Raw genomic sequence first — 18,203 nt, 5'->3', positions numbered from 1 at the left:
CAAAAAGGCATAAATATGTCTTAGTGTCAAAGATAAAGTGTACAGTATAAATCATTTTGTTGAAGATAAAGTATAAATATGTGTGTTAAAGATAAAGTATATAGTATATTGCTTAGTGTTGAAGTGATTGCGATTTCTACATTTTCACTTTTCGCATCACTGTAAATATAACGGAATTTGATGAGACTGTCATACAAAGTAAGAGGTTTAGCGCTATAAAACCAGGTGTAATCCACCATTTTCTACATTTGAAAATGCCTGTACCAAGTCAGGAATATGACTGTTTTTGTCCATTCGTTTTTTATGTGTTTTGTCATTTGAATTTTGCCATGATTAGGGACTTTCTGTTTTGATTTTACCCTGAGTTCAGTATTTCTGTGATTTTGCTCTTTTTTCGTACTTAATAATGTTTGGGTCTTCCCTCATATTATGTGATTTGTAAAAGTTGTCCTGGATTCTTCAATATAAAGTGTTGTTTGGGTATTAGTATTCATAAAAACCAAAGGACTTTCATTTACATATCTTCTAATACGTTTATGATGGTTTATTAAAAGAGAACCATTTTATTTCATATTAAAAATATTGTACCATTTTGTTTTTGTCACAAGAAGACCGGTTCAACATCCATTGTTAAACTTCCTGATAAATCTGTATTTTCAATTTTTGAAGAGTATTCGAGTTCGTTCAAGTGCTTCGATTTATCATCGAAAGATTGTTTATGGATCTTACTCGATTTGATTGTGTCAAAATTTGATTCAAAAACTAAGTCTTCGTCATACGTCTGCTCTGGAATTGCCGGCCAAGGAGATGATGCATTTGTGTTTGGAGTTGATGTTTTCATATCCCGAATATTGGATTCAAAGAATGAGTCACCAAAATCCTCGTGCAATGTGTTTGAATTTGTATGTGAAGATTTAAATGTTGAAAATAAAGGTCGTTGTCCGCTAATGTTTTCGGAGAAAGATCTTCTTATTACGTCACGTCTTGTTTCTATTGGAACATAGTCAAATGGATTATCGCTTTCAACTGTGCTACATGACGCCGGCCTCGATTTTGAAACAATAGCTTGAGTTTTAAAGGACTCATTTTTAAAATCGTCTGCAAAATCAAACGGATTCGATACATTTATAGAATCTCCGAAACTATCGCTAGTCAAACTAGATATACTTCGTTCATACTCAACTGATAATGCTTCTTCGAATCCTTTGTCAGTTTCACGATCAAAAGGCGAATGAGACACCGGTCGTCCGTTTTCCAATCTATAGTTCCGTAAATGCCGCCATGTTGGATCGCAACTTGTAAGAGAAACATCGAGTTCATCAGTTTCATTTTTCTTTAAAATTGGCTCTACAATGTCGTTCCAATTATCGTCAGGGAATTTTTGCTCGGAAGGTTCTTGATTACCTGACAATTCACCATTGAATACTGTTTTCCTACATTTTAGTTGAACATCCTCTCCGTCGCAGCCTTCTGCAGGCTCGCGGACATCATTGATCCCGGGAACAAGTTCATTCAATATTGTATCCGTGAAATTCTGTTGATCATTTCCACCATTTTCTAAGGGTAGACTTTTGTTCTGAGCAGTGGCATTTGTTTTAAGTTTTTCGTCTGAGATTTTGTAAATATATATGTCAATTTCCTCTGCACAAACTGTTGTCTGCAAATCTTTTTGTGTTAAATTATCAGAATCAGTGTCTCTTGAATTTAAGGTTCCAGAAGAGTCTTTCGCGTTAATGTTAGCGGACGCCCCAGATTGATCTTGTGGTCTGCTGCTTTGTTGCTTAGATGGCGCGAAATCTGAATTCATCCTATGATGCTCATGTGCACTAATGTTATTGCTACTTCCATCCTCGTCACCAACAATACGATGTCTGGGTAGGCTATCTGTATTGAGATAGTCTGGGTGATAATCACCTGAGAGATAGTATAAAGAGTGAACACTTCCGGTCATCCCTTCACTCTGAAGTTTTGTTTCCTGAGGGAGTGGGAGAGAATTACTCTCAGCTGTAAAACTGTCATTTGTGAAAAATGGCGGCAGATGTTTCTTTCTCATTTGTTCTTTCCATTCCTGACGAGAACTACCGGATGAAGATCTCTGTAAATCAGCGGCGCCCATTTTTATATTCAAACCACCACTTCCGGATCGAATGTGAACAGGCGTCACCACCGCATGGAAAGTTGAGAAATTAGTTTCCTTCTCTATTGTAACCGAATTTGCTTCAGGTGTGTTTTGTGATGAGACAGATTCTGTTCTGCTGTATTCAATTCTTCCATTATTAATCGGATGCAGAACAATTTCTGGCGGGGGCGATGACGTACTTCCGGTAACAATGTCAGTGTTGTTTACATCGTCTGCTGCTGGGACCGTTCGTGTAACATCCGGGACATCGTGAGCGTTGTTTGTATATCCGTTAATGTCGCGCACTTTTCTGGAGTACGACTGCAACCTACACGACATTGGATCTGAAAATAGTTCAATATTAAAACAAACTGTTATTAATCGTTAAGGATATTTAAAAATGTCAAATATTGATGTAATCTATTATAAATGCTTGACAGGAAAAACAATATACGAACAAAAATAAACTTAAATATAATAAGTCAAAATATTTCCTCTAAATCAACTCAGCATATATAGACACCAGGATTAAAATTGTGTACGACAGACGTGTGTTACGTCTACAAAAGATGCATTAGTGTCACTGATATCAAAAGAAGGAAAAAAAGGCCAAATAAAGTACGAATTAAGCAGAAGAGCATTAAAAAACAAAACACCTTTTTTTCGTGTCAATCACACATTCACAAGATTTCCCTGCATTGAGCACGTACATTAAAAGGTGGAATGGAATATCAGCCTTTGCGTGTCCTCTACCCCACCCAAACCCCTTTTTATAATCTCGACTACTGGAATAACTGTGGTACGTACATTAAAGAACGTTCCCTTAATCAGTTTCCATATGTTATGACATCACAGGCGTCCATACAGATGCATGTAAAAAGACTATATACTTTCATAACAAAGAATCACCGAAATTACTGTAAAACAAGCTCAATGTACAAAATTCGCATATTGATATCACCGTGACCTTCATTTCTATATGATATTACATATATTTTCAAATCATCCTTAGTATCTTACTAAGTAAATGAGATGTATAATTTCGTGCACGCATTTTTCATTTTGAACAAATTAACTATTACCATTTAAATTTAGAAATGTGAATTTAAGAGTAATGAAAAAAAAGTGTTTCATCGTAAAATTGAAAATGGAATGGAGATTATACCTTCTTCTTCCTCTCTTGGTCGTCGTAGAATATGAACCCGCCACGTGAATACCAGAGCGTGTCTGTATCGTCTGCTACAAGACCAAAGCAAGTGAGGGAACAGTAGAGCTTCCATCAGTATTAACCAAAGAATTATTTCCTGTACCAGACCTCTGTTGAATCCTGTCGTTGATTGCATGAATTCTAATATCTGATGAAAAATAGGGTTTTACAAAATTAAACAACAGCAAAAGGTCGAACAAATATCTTACATTGCTTAATAAAGAAACAGAATATACTTAATGAACATTCAAAACCAATGAATCGTAATGCACTAAAAACGCGGCCGCAATGGCAATACACGAAAGACGTTGAAAAACAAACAATTCCACAAAATACTATATAAGTTATACAACCTACAAAACTAAATGTAAGACACCATTGTACATTTGTATAAAAGGTCTATACATGATCTTAAATTATCATTATATAACGTATGCTCAATTTTCCGACTTTAATGTTTGTATGCTACTTTTTCTACTCATACTAGTAACAGCTAATAATCATTTAAAGAAATGGCACTTTTTGAAACGTTTCTATTATTTATATAAGCCCAAGTCTCAGCCACTTAAATTACGCTACTGGATCTATATTGATCAAAATCTATCAAACTAGAACTTATCTTTCATTGACATAAATGCAATTATTCTAAATGGTTAACATATAAAAAAGAAGATGTGGTATGATTGCCAATGAGACAACTATCCACAAAAGACCAAAATGACACAGACATTAACAACTATAGGTCACCGTACGGCCTTCAACAATGAGCAAAGCCCATACCGCATAGTCAGCTATAAAAGGCCTTGATAAGACAATGTAAAACAATTCAAACGAGAAAACTAACGGCCTTATTTATATTAAAAAATGAACGAAAAACAAATATGTAACACATAAACAAACGACAACCACTGAATTACAGGCTCCCGACTTGGGACAGGCACATACATAGATAATAATCCGGGGTTAAACATGTTAGCGGGATCCCAACCCTCCCCTAACATGTTTATCTCGCAATCGTAGATCTGAAAATCCTTTAAGTATAACCATTTAAAGCTGTGTACAAACTTATTTGGTAATTTTCATTTATAAAAATATATTTTGATTCATTGGGTACTGATTTATGCTAAGTTTTTGTTAAAAGATGAAAACCTAATTGAAGTTTTTAAAAAAGTCATTGTTTTAGTAAAGTTATTCTATTTGCTTTATGTGTTGTCTTTTTGCGAAGGAATAATAGTTTTCATATTATTTATTTATACATAAAATATTTCCCCTAATAAAATCTTCATATAATTGTAGAAAAATCAAAGTTGTGGAACATATTTCACCAGAATCACTTGGTAATCTATGCATAGAACCCTTTTGGAAAAACTTAGAACCCTTTTTGTCAGAAAACACTGTCAAACATACTATCCACACTCATCTGTGTCCACACTTTATATAAAATATTATATAAAATATTATCATGAAATATTAGCCACATATTATAGTAAAATAAAAGGTCCGTATTAATATCTTCACTCAAACAGTGAAATTGATTCTTGAAAAAAGACTTTACATATAAACTCAAGATAGTTAAATAAATGATGACTTAGATCTATCATATTCTAATCTTTCATATACATTTTGGAATTCATTAGAGTATCCTGTTTAACTCTTACAAAACTCTCTCATCATATAATACACATTCAAAGTCTTCAAAATATGAAACTAAACATTCAGGACATTTCATGAATTTTGAATCGCAAGCTTAACAATTTAACCCTTTTTCCCCATAAAAATAAAGAAAAAGATACACAGTAGAACCACTAAGTACAATTTTCTAGACAACCGAAGCGTGAACATTCGCAAACCAGTTGAATTAGCAATTCACACTTACGCTGAAGGCTTAAATCAAATCATTCTCTTGCATGATACGGCTGATAATGTATCCATTACCAGTGCGTTTGGGTGATCATTTTTACAATAAAATTGTCATCCGTCTACAGATAACGTATAGGTTCAAATCAAGCGCATTTGATGGGACACTTTCTCTTAATATTGCCTGAAGCTAAATGTATTATATACCATGTGTATATTGTGTATCAAGTTGACATTTTTAGCATGGCAGCTTTAGCGGAGAAAAATTTGAAGACCAAAGACATAACTCTATTTTCGACTGTTTTGGAAGGAATGAGTAGTAACCCGAATAATACAGTCGTTATATTCCGCCCAACTACGATTACTTCATTAACCTGGCAAGTAGGAGAGATCGATTACGGGCAAGGACTGAATTTTCCGGGTTGGACGAGCAGCTCAGACATTGCGTACCCCACCCTTTTGATACATTTTGAATAAACAATATTAATTAACCCTATTTATATCATTTGAACAAGATATGCCTACAGCTACCATGCCTACGCTATTTCAAGGAGAGATACTTTTATATATGACAAATATCTGATGTATTTACGATTGTAATTTTAATCGTATCTGTATACTTATGATTCAATCAGCAACAATGTCATATATTTCATCTTAAATTCTCAATCTTATTATATTTCATGAAGCTTAAAATAATAACCTATTCCAGCGACTCGTCCCTACCACTTATTATATATAAAGCCCATGAGAGTTCCGAACTCGATTCTAATTCCGAATCAAATAGACTTTTGTCTTACTCTTTTTAAGTTAGCAGTTTAGTTGGTGCAGACGCGATTGAATTATATACTTGATGGAAAAGAGATTCAACTGTATAATACAATGTATGACGATGTAAATGATTATTTGTATGCCCCATTTTGGGCATTATGTGTTCTGGTCTGCTCTTCCGTCCATCCGTTCGTCGTACCGTTCATTCGTCCTCCCGTCTGTCAGTCGTCCGTCTGTCCCGTTTCAGGTTAAAGTTTTTGATCAAGGTAGTTTTTGATGAAGTTGAAGTCCAATCACCTTGAAACTTAGTACACATGTTCCTTATGATATGATCTTTCTAATATTAAAGCCAATTGAGATATTTCACCCCATTTTCATGGTCCACTGAACATAGCAAATGATAATTCGGATGGGGCATCCGTGTAATTAAGACACATTCTTGTTTAAATACTACATGTACGTATGTGTAGATTATCAACGATATTTCTAGAATGGTCTCCTAAAAAGGATAAAACGTAAAAGAAAAACAGGGTTTTAATTTCATACCTTAATTTGAATTATTATAAGAGATAGCGTCCAAAAGACGCATCCAAGACATAAAAAGTGAAGACCCCCAGATCAAAACTTGTTAATGTCTTGTTTTTATCTATTCTAGTTGTTTTTTTCATTGATCCATATCTAACATTATCCACTAATCTATCCAACAGTCTCGAAACATGTAAAAAAATAAGACAGCCTTTTAGATAAAGTGTGTTAACAACATGAGGAAACAGTAAAGTCTTTAATCATCTTCTACGTATTGAAAAGGGTCAATTACAACTGTTCTGAAATCAGGATACTGAGCCTACACAAATATTGCATGTAAATGATGATTGATACTGCATAGTCAGCAAATTTATAAAAAATGCCTATTCCATGTTTTCATTACTTATTCATATTGAAAAGGTGTTGGTATTAGAATAAATCGATTGAATAAACGTGTAGGATGTATACTGGTTTACACTTACAAGTCTACGTCTGCTTTTTCAATCTAGCAAAAAACAAATATATTAGAAATAAATGTACAATCAGTCAGTTGACCGATCATAGCGAGGTTTCATACATATTTCATAGCTTGTCTATTGTTTCTTTCAGCATTGCTGCACATATCATGTACTGGGAATCAATATGATCTTCAAGTTCAAATGAATACCATAAAAATTATCAGAAGCGCAAAAACTGCTGAATGAAGGCTTTCTTGGAAGTTATCTATGATCCTAGCAACAGTATATCTATTAAAAGTCAGATATACCAATAAGTTATCAAAAACTCTTACGTCAAATAAGCAATGACAACATCATGGCAAACAAAATAACGTCAAAAAGGAAAATCTGAATTACTCAAAAATACTACACATTAGAACTGAACAGAACAGCAGCAATTATTACACACAAAAAGGCAGGGTGAACTTATTTTTTTTCATAAAGGAAGCGTTTGTCTAAGACACCTTAAATGTAGTATTCAGACTACTTTCTTTTCCCTCACTCTGACATATATGTGCTTCAATAAAAATAAAATACAACTGGATAGATATTAAACGAATTATAAACAAGCGAGTAATTTTGTTATATATGTTGTATATTTATGTTAATGTTTTCAATGTAACGTAACAGTATTAGACGTCTTCTCTGTACTTATATTAATTTTGATGACGAAGACATATTATATATTATAACCACAATGCATGTCTAATTTCTATTTCGAGTCAAAAAAAATTCCATACGTAATATTTGATTCTCATTTACAGTGACGGTATAAAGTTTCTGGTCCACCGGATGTATCTGTTGAATTCATTGTGAATATGTTCTCGTCCTTAGTATCAAAATGTATGAAATATTAGCCACTGGACATAAAACAAAATCATCTATTCAAATCCATCACATTAAGGAATTTTTGCGCTGATTTCGCGTAAAGTGGTTAACGTTAAAAAAAGATCAAGTATACAACATGGTTCAATGAAACTGGAATAGTTAAGATATCTAAATAAATAGCATTACGCGGATAGCTACATAGTAAAAAATCTTGACTCGTATATAAGTTTTGAAAGTATGAAATATATGTTTATCACCCCGTGCTCAATTATAGTGATTTCCCATTGTATTTTCATTTTATTTTGGTCCGTTTTTCAAACAGAAATATTATGCAACATCATATTTGAACTAAAAAAACCTAATTGTGCTGATTATCGTGTACTAACTCACGTTTCCCTCCCCACAGTATTGAAATCGATCAAATTGTAGAATTGATGAAACGGGATTTTTAAATAGTTTTATAGCACAGCATTGCTTTGCTTCATTTATTTAATTACAAAACACAGTAAAAATACTCTTCAATGTCTCCATGTTACGTCACTATAGTAAATTAAAATTGTCAAGAGACCCCATAAATTTTTAAATAGTATACCACTGCATCGTCAACTATATTTTATGGTGATATGGGAGAGAGAGTGCGGGTTGATTTAGTTTGAATGAGATTTGAATTTGATTTTGATTAAAATAACCTTATTTTAAATATTTTATTCAATATGTTGAAAATATTCTTCAAAGATACCAGGCTTATAATTTTGTACGCGAGACGTGTGTTTCTCTTTAAAAAAAACCGGCATCAGTGACGATCAAATAAAATATTCAGAAGACCAAAACAAGAACGAAGTTAAATAGCACCGAGTACTTAAAATCCGAAAGGTTTTGCCAGATACAGTTACAATAATCTGTTCATGTGGTTTACAAATTTCCCAATTTACCGCCTGTTTATAGAATACATATATTCGGTAATCGTGCATTGTTGTACTAAGTTTTAGACGTTCCCGTGTTTTAGGACATTCTAAACATGCGGAAATAATTAATGTGTCTAAAATTCGACAAAGATGGAGTTGCACTTTATGGAAGAATCTATTTTTAGTTTTTTTTAATGACACAATCTAAACAATGATGATGGAAGCAACCTTGACACAAGTAGATATATAATAATAAAATATAGTGCATAATCTGTTATAATACATCTTACAAAACAACTTATCATTTTGTGATTGGTTGAAAGTATGAATTTTTAGTGTTTTCATGCATATGCTTTTGTCCTAGACCTGTTTATTAATTCGAACCTATACAACATCACATGAATTCAGAGTTCTTTAAAAAATTCACCTATAACAATTCATTTCAAGATACACAAATCTTAAAAGAAATAATTAAAATCTTAAACCCAACAGAGGCGGGTCCGATCATTTTGAAAAGGGGGTTGATCGGTTCCAAACCCAGTAGAAAAGAGGGGTTCTAATCCCCGGTTCCCCTTCTGGATCCACCACTGGCACTTTGCAAAAAATAAATTGCTAAGTACATTTATTTTAAAGGTCCCCAACTATGAAAGAGAAATTTTCATCTCAGAGTCATCCAATATTCTTTCAGTATATTTAATCAAAACAAAGAATTAAAATAGAGCTAAGTAAGTAAAAGTTGAATTTTGAATATTGGAAAAAAACAGTATGGGTTATCATATTCTACTGCAGTAAAAGACATAAAACTTTTTCAATATCCATTCAGAAAGATATTGACAACATTATGGAGAATCTCGCTTTCCTTGTCAAATGACCTGAATTACTTCAAACAAACGAAACAAGTTAAACCAATTTAATCGTTACAAATGACATTACATAAATCTAATAAGTCGAGTTCGCGCCATAGATTCAGCAGTTTTCCAATAATAGACAATCATTTGTAAATCATTTGTTCAATGGCAATCAGAAATGGAGTTATAAACGGTAATTTATCTGAACGGAATTTTCTCTCTTGGCATCTCAAGAATGAATGCCTGTTAGTTTTAATCTTAATCGATAAACAATACTGAAAATGAATACGACCATAAAGTGTAAACTTTCGATTATATGGCCTTTGGATTCAATTAGAGATTACTTAACCGCCATTTGCAAAAGATACAAAATCGGCCATATTGGAAACATTAACGATAATTGGCGGTCATTTGTAAACTACCATCTGTTCGTTGCCGTACTTTAAAGAAATTGAAAGAGATCATATTTGAATTATTCATGTCTCTTAGGAATAAATCTGTGAAAATATCTTTTTCTCCATTTATCATAATTTAATCATATAAGGTTGAAGTGCTCTCGATATGACCTTTAAGTTTGCTTTCGAAGACTCTAGAGACGTTCCACAGATAGAAGTCAAAACTTCCGATAACTAGTAAAATATTTTTCAGTGCAGTCCATTAGCTCATCAAATTAATGTACCGTCTGCTCGTAACAAGTTGTAACTTCCGAGTATTTTTCTAATCAAGAAAATGATTTAAAAAAATGCAGGAACTCTTCGCAATATTTTTGAAGCGTCCAACAATTTACTTTACTTTTGAACAAGATCAAGTTTGCACAAACTAAGGTCTAATAAATGTCGGATATTGAATACAACTTTTTCCCCCGGACTGATATTACCGCTGACATCATTTATTCAAAATTTGATTCTAAACATTGACTGCAGGATAGATTAATAAGCATCTGGATATGGTATCTGTACAAGAATGCCATTATTTCCTATCAAGATTGTTTATTTTGGATAAGCATAATTTTTATATTAAATATAAATATATCTATGTTATAAATGCATTGGTCAACAGTAATTTTCTGATAACAACTTTCTATGGATTGTGTGCGTTATCAAGCAGAATAAAGATAAGAAGACATTCATGATATGATTGCCAATGAGACAATTAGCTACCAGAATTAAAATGAAGTGGAAGTAAACAATTATAGGTCATTGTACGACCTTCAACATTGAGAAAAATCCAAACCGTGTAACAGACAGGTCAAATTGAATCACAATCACATTGCAAATTAAATTTCATAAACCGAAACGAGGCTAATGGTCAACAGACAAGTCTTAGAGATTAAACTACTGTATCCCGCCTATTCTTATGCCCTGTCCCATGTCAAGAACACCGCACGATTCATGGTTTACAACTGACAATAACTAGAAAGAATAACTTTGCAGAAGACATTATGAATCCAAAATGGAGGACTATGCAGAAATATTAATGTACAAAAGAATGTGGGTAATTAAAAGCTTGTGTACAAAAAAAAAATATCGCGTGATACCTGCGCAAAATAAATAGATAGATACTTTAGACTCTTAAACAAGAGGCTCTCAAGAGCCTGAATCGCTCACCTGAATTTTTTTGGTTTAATCTCTCATCAATGATTATTTTGGTTTTTCAATTTATTTAAATGTTCTTTGAATCGTCCTATTTTCTTCAAAAGCAAAAAAAAATCATTTTCTCCTATGTTCTATTTTAGCCATAGGAGCTATGTTTCTTGACATACAAGGAAATGAAATATAAAATTTATACTAGAAACTCTGAAACTCTGAAACTCATTTAGCCTAAGTTTGGCTGAAATTGATACAGCAGTTTCATAAGAGAAGATTTTTTAAAGTAAGTCAACATGATGAACAAATTGTGAAAAAAGTCTTTAAAGGGCAATAACTCCTAAAGAGGTCAATTGACAATTTTGGTCAAATTGACTTATTTGTAGATCTTACTTTGCTGATCATATTTGCTGTTTACAGTTTATCTTTATCTATAATAATATTCAAGATAATGACCAAAAACTGCAAAATTTCCTTAAAATTACCAATTAAGTGGCAGCAACCCAACAATTGGATGTTTGATTCATCTGAAAATTTCAGGGCTGATAGTTATTGACCTAATGAACATTTTTACTCCATGTCAGATTTGCTCTTAATGCTTTCGTTTTTGAGATATAAGCCAAAAACTGCATTTGACCCCTATGTTCTATTTTAAGTAACGGCGGCCATGTTTTTTGACTGATCAAAAATCAAGCACACACTTTGTGCAGGATAATCTAAGGAACAACCATGCTAAGTTTTAACCAAATCCATTCAGTAGTTTCAGAGGAGAAGATTTTTTAAAGTTAGCAAATATGATGAACAAATTGTGAAAAATTGTCATTAAAGGACAATAACCCCTTAAGGGGTCAATTGACAATTTTGGTCATATTAACTTATTTGTAGATCTTACTTTGCTGATCTTTTTTGCTGTTTATAGTTTATCTTTATCTATAATAATATTCAAGATAATGACCAAAAACTGCAAAATTTCCTTAAAATTACCAATTAAGTGGCAGCAACCCAACAATTGGATGTTTGATTCATCTGAAAATTTCAGGGCTGAAAGATATTGACCTTATGAACATTTTTACTCCATGTCAGATTTGCTCTTAATGCTTTCGTTTTTGAGATATAAGCCAAAAACTGCATTTGACCCCTATGTTCTATTTAAAGTAACAGCGGCCATGTTTTTTGACGGATCAAAAATCAAAGCACACACTTTGTGCAGGATAATCTAAGGAACAACCATGCTAAGTTTTAACCAAATCCATTCAGTAGTTTCAGAGGAGAAGATTTTTTAAAGTTAGCAAATATGATGAACAAATTGTGAAAAATTGTCATTAAAGGACAATAACCCCTTAAGGGGTCAATTGACAATTTTGGTCATATTAACTTATTTGTAGATCTTACTTTGCTGATCTTTTTTGCTGTTTACAGTTTATCTTTATCTATAATAATATTCAAGATAATGACCAAAAACTGCAAAATTTCCTTAAAATTACCAATTAAGTGGCAGCAACCCAACAATGGTTTGTTTGATTCATCTGAAAATTTCAGGGCTGATAGATCTTGACCTAATGAACATTTTTACCCCTTGTCAGATTTGCTCTAAATGCTTTCGTTTTTGAGATATAAGCCAAAAACTGCATTTGACCCCTATGTTCTATTTTAAGTAACGGCGGCCATGTTTTTTGACGGATCAAAAATCGAAGCGCACATTTTGTGCATGATATACTAAGGAACAATCATATCAAGTTTCATTCAAATCCATTCAGTAGTTTCAGAGGAGAAGATGTTTGAAAAATTGTTAACGACGACGACGACGTCGACGACGACGACGTCGACGACGACGACGGACGCCAAGTGATGAGAAAAGCTCACATGGCCTTTTAGGCCAGGTGAGCTAAAAAAGTGTATAGAGAAAAGAAGCCATAGCAATAAGGGACGACATCAATGAAGGATAAAAAACTTAATTCATATAATGTTTTCACTGACCCCCTCCCCCTCTTAACTTAATTTGGGAAAAAATGATTGACCAATAAGGATACATATAAAATCGATGTCAATTAAATAAAACTTGCAGCAATTTTGACTCCCCCCCCCCCCCCCTCCAACTATATGAATTAAGTTTTTTTTATCCTTCATTTATTTTTTGATGTCGTCCCTAACAATTAAGGATGCACAAACATTCAATTCAATTCGTTAACAATCCCCGAACATTTCCCCTCTCTGAAAGAAAATCCAATTGTCGCCTCCGTACAGAAATAATGGTGTGAATCATTTAAGATGAGTTTGGATAAAAAGTTAAATAACAAAATACCGAAAATTAAAATCGGTAAGTTCGATTTCAAATGACTTCAGTTCAATTTTTTGTAGGCCGTTAGTTTTCTCGTTTGAATTGTTTTTCATTGTAATTTCGGGGCCCTTTAATGCTAACTATGCAGTATGTGTTATGCTAATTGTTGAAGGCCGTATGGTGACCTAGATAATTGTTAATTTCTATATCATTTGGTCTCTTGTGGAGAGTTATAGTCTTATTGGCAATCATACCACATCTTTTTTTTTATATCAATTGACAATGTATTTATCGAATTTATCGAATTTAACAGAATATATTATTATATATAATAAACAATACAATAGTTTGAATAAAAGCAATGTCGTGACACATTTTTTAATCATTGTATGTACAAACAACCTATGCATCAATATGACGACATGTTTTAGTATGTCTATCAATTTGCTCAAATGGATGTTTGAATGCTTGGCTGAGCAGTACGTACATAATCAATCTTTTCAAAACATTGATTAAAAACAACATCTTGACAAATTAAACTAAAATGAATACATGTCCTTCGTGTAAGTAGACAGAATGTTACTTAATTGATTTGAGGTCTGTCAATGAAAATGTAAATATTATTTAAATGCTTAAATGTATATCAGACAAATAAAAGATAAACAAAGGCAACAGTAGTATACCGCTGTTCGAAAGTCATAAATCGATTGAAAGACAACAAACTAAAACCGAAGGAAACACACCAAATATGAGAGGAAAACAACGAAACAACAGAAATTCTAAAGTGCAACAAACAACCAAACGATAATGTAACACAAACAGAAACGAAACATAAGATAACAACTGCCATTTTCCTGACTTGGTACAGGACATTTTAAGAAAAATGGTGACAATTAGCAATGAGACAATCAAATGTCATAAGAATCGACAATACTAAGGAACGATAAAATAAAGACAAGCAGTATGAACGCATATCTGGGCAACTATACTGAGCAACACGAACCCTAACAAAAACAGGGGGCTATTGCAGGTGCTTCTAAATAGTACGTTGGTTCTGCACCACATGTTGCATCCGTCGTGTTGCTTGTGGTATTTTTTCCGACATCAGACAGTACAATACACCACAAACTCCACTCCTCCGAGAATGAGACGTGCAAACAAATACACACAAGAATTCAGTTGCACCCTCCTTTTTAAAGTTTTTACAACACGTGTTTCTGAAACAGCATTTATCAAATATACTTAAGACTAAAAAGTTTTGAAGGCAAAACATATTAATTTATCAAAGAGCACAAAACGAAAAGGTCCTAACAAGGCCGTTTGTTTTTAACAGCATTTCCCGAAGAAGATGCAATAGGAACAGGATGTTCAGTTGTTGTCGTCGTTGATGTGGTTCATAGCTTTGTCTATTTTTCTCGTTTTTAATAAAGATTAGACCGTTGGGTTTTCTGGGTTGCGTTCAATATCGTAGCAGCTACGTTGTGCTACGTTGATTTTGACTATTGAACGTGTTGCTTTATACTAGTTGTTACATATTGACATCGGCTACGTAGCTGGCTTGCTACGATATTGAACTCAACCCTGTTTGAATGGTTTTACACTAGTCATGTTTGAGGTCCTTTGTAGCTCACTGTTCGATGTGAGCCAAGGCTCTGTTTTGAAGGCCGTACTTTGACCTAAAATGGTTTACTTTTATAAATTGTGACTTGGATGGAGAGTTGTCTAATTCACTCATACCAAATCTTCTCATATCCAAGTACTTGTATGAACTGAATATTGCAGACATCTGTTTCATTCCATCTGACTTAAGTAAGATACTTACAACAAATGGTAGATGATTTCCTATGAAGCAAAATGATATAACGATGCAGAAAAATCTACATAAATCCCAGGTGAAATTCAGCTGATTAAACTTTTCTTGAGTACTGTAAGTCCCTGGTATATCCGATCTTTTATTTGGAAGGTAAAAACGTCCAGCACCATATTTGATATGCGCTGTTCTTTTCATGCATTTTGTTAAGAACGTCACATCACAGATACTAATAATAGCAATACACATACACGTCACCACAAATATAAAGATAAACACGGTGAACCCGATTCCAATATCGCTCGATAAAAACCGACAGGAACCGGCTCCGAAAAATTCGTCCGGAACAGCACCAATTATTGGCAGGAGGCCAATGATCGTTGATAGTATCCATATGATAACCGATATTATTTTAATTCTGTAGGTCAAACCTTTATTTTGATTATTGCATGACGCTTTGAATATTGTCGACCAATGAAAACAAATTGCACTTAAACTCAACATTTGAACTACCCTAAACGTCACAAATGCCCAGACGTAAAACTTGCACAAATATGCGTTCCATTTGAAATATCCAAGTTCTGTGCATGCTGGAATCGGAACAATCAGAATAGCATTCATCGTCATGGCAACCATTAACGATATGACCATGACATCTGATCCATGGTAAAATGGCTTGTAATGGCAGACAATAGCGATTGCAGCGACATCTGTTAAAACTGCGATGGGTGATAGAATAATCCATGATAGTCCAAAACCATTGCTTGTCATTTTAATAATACTTTTTGAAATAGTTTACTTTGTACTAGTATAATTGAAAAATCACATTTAACATACACTCAAAATCAATTTTCCAATCTTCAAACTCAACGTTATAATCCATAGTTAAACGAACTAAAAATCACATTTTACGATGACGAGACGATTTGTAAACTTAAAATTATAAATGATATTCCATTTTTAGGCGAATGTAAAAACAAATTCTTGATACACATCTTTCACACTATCGAAATTAGTTTAAACTATATTTTTTTCTTACTTCAATCATGTCTTTGTAAAAAAAATGTTTCAGATAAAATCTCTTTTATAAAAAATAAAATCATTGTTTCCTTTAAACAAAAGAAGCTAGGTTCTCACACATTTACTAAATCATGCCCGTCTTTGTTTCGTGTTTATGTAAAAATATTTCTGAAAAGAGAAATGAAAATGATTATTCATAATACGTCTTTGTTGTTCATAATTATCATGTATCAAAAATGCAATATAACAATTGTATAAGTGTGAAACGAAGATTGATCTTGCACTTTTCAACGAAATTGAACCCTACTTTTAATTTAAGGCATTTTAAATTAAGCATGACTTTTTTCTCTTATTTTAAATGTTTTAACACAACTCTTTGAAGTAATTGTAATGTGCTCTTTACTCTTAATTTAAAAATTGCACCACTAAGTACACATCTTATATTGCAAATTATAATGCAGTGCTCGCGTAGCTTTATAAGAAAATTGTAAAGGACATTTTGAGAAGGGTCCACGTCGTTGAGTTCGAGTTTGTTAGAATTCATGTTGAGTAGGGTTTTCTTTCTAAGAGTATGTAAAGTAGGCACATTCGGTAGGGTTTTGTTGCATGTTTATAGTGTTTGCTTAACGTCCAGTGGCAAGTACTTTGTACTAATTCAGGACAAGAAGAAATTAACAATTAATAGGGGTTGACAGAGATGAAGGACTAAAAAAAGGGACTTTCACTAGGAAATTATGCTACGTTGGTTAGAAATAGATATTATTCTTGCAACAGGTACCCGACGGATCTCAAGTTCTTGTAAAGGTTCTGAATGTGTTTGGAGCCTGACACCCTTGGATCTAACGTCCCCATATGACTTGACGACGTTGCTGTCAATTTATTCATCTCAAATTACAAACAAACGGCCCACTTCAGGACATGTATACGTTTTACTGCCGGTCGGACGAAGACAATGTTGATCATATATATCTTTACCACATTTAACCCTTTGGGTCCATTTATTAAGAGCATTTTCTGAAAATTTACTTTATATAATAATATTGATACGAGTTTCAAATCTTTTACAAAAATATTCTTTAACTGTTTGTAAATTTGATAAAATGAATTATATGTCTTAGGTAAATTGATATCGCTTTTTTGTCGTTAAGAAACTCGATAAGTTGTGTAAAGTTGTGTAAATAGTAGTTTTATTACAGAAGGAAATAATACAGCTAAATAGTTAAAATATTTCCCTAGTGCATTAAATGTATTTTTTTTTATAAAGGATGTTATAATCGTCGTTTTCAAATGGTTCTATAATCTAAATGGTTGATAAATCGACATCGAAAAAATGTCTCTATAACTGAATGGTCGAATCTGCAAGATGGCTGTGTAACAAAATGGTTGACGTATTGGTGGCAAATAAAAAGCTCTAATATAAACTGACGGGTTGATAAATGAGCTCAGCGATATCTACGTATTCATGAATGGTTGAGAAACTGATGTACCATTCGGCAAACCTCGGTAGAATCCGCTACTCTCCTTCTATCCGAGACGAATGACTGATGTACCATTCGGCAAACCTCGGTAGAATCCGCTACTCTCCTTCTATCCGAGACGAATGACTGATGTACATGTACCGAATCGAAACGGATCTATTTTTCTTGTCGGAATAAAGCTTTTGTGATCTTGCGTTTCTATGTTATACAAATCCGAAATTAGATAAAATGTATCTAATAAATGATGTAATGATTGAAGAGTTGGGCTTATTTGAAAGGCTTTATGAATTGAATATTTGATAATTGAGTACAGCGAATTTCGCTGTACAGAAATTTAATGATTGACAAACTGTTATGCAATCTCATAAAAACTTTATAGTATGTACAATTCTGTATAATAGTGTCTGCTCGACAGAGAGTAAACTGGAATCCGCCTATATTTAACTGAGATTATGAACACACGTGTAGTAGTCA

General features: G+C 33.1%; 1 protein-coding gene across 1 annotated transcript; it reads right to left on the bottom strand.

The window, feature by feature from the left end:
• Positions 1-531: 531 nt before the first annotated feature.
• LOC143057668 (uncharacterized) lies at positions 532-16,432 on the bottom strand. Its single transcript, XM_076231023.1, has 3 exons — positions 15,244-16,432; positions 3,285-3,474; positions 532-2,463 (listed from the first exon to the last, which is right to left on the bottom strand). Exons 1-3 carry the CDS (start codon positions 16,000-16,002, stop codon positions 602-604), a joined length of 2,811 nt encoding a protein of 936 aa, XP_076087138.1. The 5' UTR covers positions 16,003-16,432; the 3' UTR covers positions 532-601.
• Positions 16,433-18,203: the final 1,771 nt, after the last annotated feature.

This window comes from Mytilus galloprovincialis, chromosome 13, assembly GCF_965363235.1.
Source record: "Mytilus galloprovincialis chromosome 13, xbMytGall1.hap1.1, whole genome shotgun sequence".
Taxonomy (NCBI): Eukaryota; Metazoa; Mollusca; class Bivalvia; order Mytilida; family Mytilidae; genus Mytilus; species Mytilus galloprovincialis.
Note: the sequence above shows the minus strand (reverse complement) of the source record. Positions and strands in the feature narration are given on the sequence as shown.